Source organism: Oncorhynchus keta, chromosome 7, assembly GCF_023373465.1.
Source record: "Oncorhynchus keta strain PuntledgeMale-10-30-2019 chromosome 7, Oket_V2, whole genome shotgun sequence".
In the NCBI taxonomy this organism is placed as follows: Eukaryota; Metazoa; Chordata; class Actinopteri; order Salmoniformes; family Salmonidae; genus Oncorhynchus; species Oncorhynchus keta.
The window spans coordinates 28,154,995-28,159,994 of NC_068427.1; the positions used below are offsets into that span (position 1 = coordinate 28,154,995).

Sequence of the window (5,000 nt, forward strand, 5' to 3'; positions counted from 1 at the left end):
TCTACCCGGGGGGTTGGCCTACACATGCAGAGACATACTGTACTGTGAGGATGCTGTGGGAAGGCTAGATCCCATCCCTACTAATGCTAAGTAATACACCCATACCAGGGTTCCCCAACTGGCGGCCCAGGGGGGATTTGATTTACCTCCCCCAAAGTTTTTCTTTTATTGTTCGACATATCTGCTCCAAGTGATTTAAACTTAGAAGATCTGTTCCAAAGTATTACCACGGATAATAGAGAGATATGTGATTGTATACAAATGTAAGCACGGTTTGAAACTATTATATTTCAGTCAAATATTGTACCTGTTTGGGCTTCTTGTGGTAAATTTGCCAGTCCACATATTATTTATAATTATGCCCCCGACCATCTGCTCAAGAAAAATCATCCCGCGGCTGAATCTAGATGATGATCCCTGGTCTATACAGCATGATGATCCCTGGTCTATACAGCATGATGATCCCTGGTCTATACAGCATGATGATCCCTGGTCTATACAGCATGATGATCCCTGGTCTATACAGCATGATGATCCCTGGTCTATACAGCATGATGATCCCTGGTCTATACAGCATGATGATCCCTGGTCTATACAGCATGATGATCCCTGGTCTATACAGCATGATGATCCCTGGTCTATACAGCATGATGATCCCTGGTCTATACAGCATGATGATCCCTGGTCTATACAGCATGATAATCCCTGGTCTATACAGCATGCTAAATGGCATATATATATATATATATATATATATATATGCTCCTGTTGCTTTTTTTGTGTGTGTGTGGTGTAACAGCCACGATGTGAGAGGTGTGTGTGTGTGTGGTGTAACAGCTACGATGTGAGAGGTGTGTGTGTGTGTGTGGTGTAACAGCCCCGATGTGAGAGGTGTGTGTGTGTGTGTGTGTGTGTGTGTGTGTGTGTGTGTGTGTGTGTGTGTGTGTGTGTGTGTGTGTGTGTGTGTGTGTGTGTGTGTGTGTGTGTGTGTGTGTGTGTGTGTGTGTGTGTGTGTGTGTGTGTGTGTGTGTGTGTGTGTGTGTGTGTGTGTGGTGTAACAGCCCCGATGTGAGAGGTGTGTGTGTGTGTGGTGTAACAGCCCCGATGTGAGAGGTGTGTGTGTGTGTGTGTGTGGTGTAACAGCCCTGATATGAGAGGTGTGTGTGTATGTGGTGTAACAGCCCCGATGTGAGAGGTGTGTGTGTGTGTGGTGTAACAACCACGATGTGAGAGGTGTGTGTGTGTGGTGTAACAGCCCCGATATGAGAGGTGTGTGTGTGTGTGGTGTAACAGCCCCGATGTGAGAGGTGTGTGTGTGTGTGGTGTAACAGCCCCGATGTGAGAGGTGTGTGTGTGTGCCTGCGTGTGGGGTTGATGTTGGCAGTCAGTGCTGTAGTGAGAGTAGAACTCTCAGTCTCATTACTAGTCCAACAGATCCTGTTCTGGCTCACAGCAAAGAAAAACACGCCATCGTAGACTGGACTGACTGCTGCTCCCCTCTGCACACACACACACACACACACACACACACACACACACACACACACACACACACACACACACACACACACACACACACACACACACACACACACACACACAATGTGCTATGCCCTCAGATGTAAGGCAAGGGAAAGGGGGGAGTGAAGGCTGATGGGTAAAGGTGTGGCCTTAATCTCTATCATTGTGACTGACAGGTTCTGTGGCTACAGCAAGTCTAAACAGCCTGATGAAAAGAGACTGCACTTTGGCAATGGTCACTGTAAGTTCACCTCTCTCCCCTCCCTGTCTGTCTCTTTCTCTGTCTCTTTGTCTGTCAATGGTTCTTCTAAAATACATTGAGTCATTATACCCCCACCTCAGCGTTAGTTAGGTACAGGGCCAGGATGTTTGTGTACAGTATAATCCATCTCCTGATTGGGGTTTATTTGAACAGAAACGTGTTTTCATTGGGGCTGGCCACACTCATAAACCAACCTAGTGTTGTTCTTACATATGAACCATTGACTGGCCTTATTGATGGGTGAGTCATCCATACATGTCACATGATGTAATGTGTTTTGTGACCCAGCCAAAGTCTCTAGTCTCCACTGCCTATTCCTATAGCTAACACATTCTAAAACCACACACACACACACACACACACACACACACACACACACACACACACACACACACACACACACACACACACACACACACACACACACACACACACACACACACACACACACACACACACACGCACACACCTTCTGGTTCTCCCAATGAAACAATTGCCAACTCTCTCCCTCTCCCTCCTCAGTGCGTCTGCCAGGAATAAGGACCTACGTAGACCCTCACACCTATGAAGACCCCAGTCAGGCCGTCCATGAGTTTGCCAAGGAGCTGGATGCTTCCTGTATCGCCATCGACAAGGTGGTGGGAGCAGGTGAGACAAGAGACATCACACACACAAACCTGGACACACACGCACACACACACACACACACACACACACACACACACACACACACACACACACACACACACACACACACACACACACACACACACACACACACACACACACACACACACACACACACACACATATATATCAGTCAAATGTATTTTTAAATCCCAAACATGTCAATAACACATAGCATTCAGATACGGTTACCTAGAGTAAGACATCTTTAACAAAATGTCCCACATTAAATTCACAGCAATCCCAAATATACGTCACATACATTGGCATTCAGAGGCACAAAGAGGAGCTATTTGAGAGTGAAGTGTGTTTGTTCTGAATGTGGTGAGAATGAGATTCATTTAACACCTCAGCTGGAGAGCTTCATTTTACTCCTCTCCTGCTACGGAGGGAGAGAGGGAAAGGCAGGGAAGGGAGGGAGAGAGGGAAAGGCAGGGAAGGGAGGGAGAGAGGGAAAGGCAGGGAAGGGAGGGAGAGAGGGAAAGGCAGGGAAGGGAGGGAGAGAGGGAAAGGCAGGGAAGGGAGGGAGAGAGGGAAAGGCAGGGAAGGGAGGGAGAGAGGGAAAGGCAGGGAAGGGAGGGAGAGAGGGAAAGGCAGGGAAGGGAGGGAGAGAGGGAAAGGCAGGGAAGGGAGGGAGAGAGGGAAAGGCAGGGAAGGGAGGGAAGGGAGGGAGAGAGGGAAAGGCAGGGAAGGGAGGGAGAGAGGGAAAGGCAGGGAAGGGAGGGAAGGGAGGGAGAGAGGGAAAGGCAGGGAAGGGAGGGAGAGAGGGAAAGGCAGGGAAGGGAGGGAGAGAGGGAAAGGCAGGGAAGGGAGGGAGAGAGGGAAAGGCAGGGAAGGGAGGGAGAGAGGGAAAGGCAGGGAAGGGAGGGAGAGAGGGAAAGGCAGGGAAGGCAGGGAGAGAGGGAAAGGCGGGGAAGGGAGGGAGAGAGGGAAAGGAAGGGAAGGGAGGAGAGAGGGAAAGGCAGGGAAGGGAGGGAGAGAGGGAAAGGCAGGGAAGACAGGGAGTGAGGGAAAGGCAGGGAAGGCAGGGAGAGAGGGAAAGGCAGGGAAGGGAGGGAGAGAGGGAGAGAGGGAAAGGCAAGGAAGGGAGGGAGAGAGGGAAAGGCAGGGAAGGGAGGGAAGGGAGGGAGAGAGGGAAAGGCAGGAAGGGAGGGAGAGAGGGAAAGGCAGGGAAGGGAGGGAGAGAGGGAAAGGCAGGGAAGGGAGGGAGAGAGGGAAAGGCAGGGAAGGGAGGGAAAGGAGGGAGAGAGGGAAAGGCAGGGAAGGGAGGAGAGAGGGAAAGGAAGGGAAGGGAGGGAGAGAGGGAAAGGCAGGGAAGGGAGGGAGAGAGGGAAAGGCAGGGAAGGGAGGGAGAGAGGGAAAGGAAGGGAAGGGAGGGAGAGAGGGAAAGGCAGGGAAGGGAGGGAGAGAGGGAAAGGCAGGGAAGACAGGGAGTGAGGGAAAGGCAGGGAAGGCAGGGAGAGAGGGAAAGGCAGGGAAGGGAGGGAGAGAGGGAAAGGCAGGGAAGGGAGGGAGAGAGGGAAAGGCAGGGAAGGGAGGGAGAGAGGGAAAGGCAGGGAAGGGAGGGAAGGGAGGGAGAGAGGAAAGGCAGGGAAGGGAGGGAGAGAGGGAAAGGCAGGGAAGGGAGGGAGAGAGGGAAAGGCAGGGAAGGGAGGGAAGGGAGGGAGAGAGGGAAAGGCAGGGAAGGGAGGGAGAGAGGGAAAGGCAGGGAAGGGAGGGAGAGAGGGAAAGGCAGGGAAGGTAGAGAGTGAGGGAAAGGCAGGGAAGGGAGGGAGAGAGGGAAAGGCAGGGAAGGAGGGAGAGAGGGAAAGGCAGGGAAGGGAGGGAGAGAGGGAAAGGCAGGGAAGGGAGGGAGAGAGGGAAAGGCAGGGAAGGGAGGGAGAGAGGGAAAGGCAGGGAAGGCAGGGAGAGAGGGAAAGGCAGGGAAGGGAGGAGAGAGGGAAAGGAAGGGAAGGGAGGAGAGAGGGAAAGGAAGGGAAGGGAGGGAGAGAGGGAAAGGCAGGGAAGACAGGGAGGGAGGGAAAGGCAGGGAAGGGAGGGAGAGAGGGAAAGGCAGGGAAGGGAGGGAGAGAGGGAAAGGCAGGGAAGGGAGGGAGAGAGGGAAAGGCAGGGAAGGGAGGGAGAGAGGGAAAGGCAGGGAAGGGAGGGAGAGAGGGAAAGGCAGGGAAGGGAGGGAGAGAGGGAAAGGCAGGGAAGGGAGGGAGAGAGGGAAAGGCAGGGAAGGGAGGGAGAGAGGGAAAGGCAGGGAAGGGAGGGAAGGGAGGGGAGAGAGGGAAAGGCAGGGAAGGGAGGGAGAGAGGGAAAGGCAGGGAAGGGAGGGAGAGAGGGAAAGGCAGGGAAGGGAGGGAGAGAGGGAAAGGCAGGGAAGGGAGGGAGAGAGGGAAAGGCAGGGAAGGAGGGAGAGAGGGGAAAGGCAGGGAAGGCAGGGAGAGAAGGAAAGGCAGGGAAGGGAGGGAGAGAGGGAAAGGAAGGGAAGGGAGGGAGAGAGGGAAAGGCAGGGAAGGGAGGGAGAGAGGGAAAGGCAGGGAAG

General features: G+C 53.3%; 1 protein-coding gene across 7 annotated transcripts in view; it reads left to right on the forward strand.

The window, feature by feature from the left end:
• LOC118375979 (ephrin type-A receptor 3-like) overlaps positions 1-5,000 on the forward strand; it is an 822,287-nt gene that overhangs the window by 140,936 nt on the left and 676,351 nt on the right. For all 7 annotated transcript variants that reach the window (XR_008139809.1, XM_052522427.1, XM_052522432.1 and 4 more), the window contains exons 9-10: positions 1,698-1,762; positions 2,306-2,431. Coding sequence is in view for 6 of the 7 variants with exons in the window: in XM_052522427.1 (XP_052378387.1) it covers positions 1,698-1,762; positions 2,306-2,431 (191 nt within the window). In the remaining variant the exon portion in view is untranslated. The remainder of the gene's footprint in view (positions 1-1,697; positions 1,763-2,305; positions 2,432-5,000) is intronic.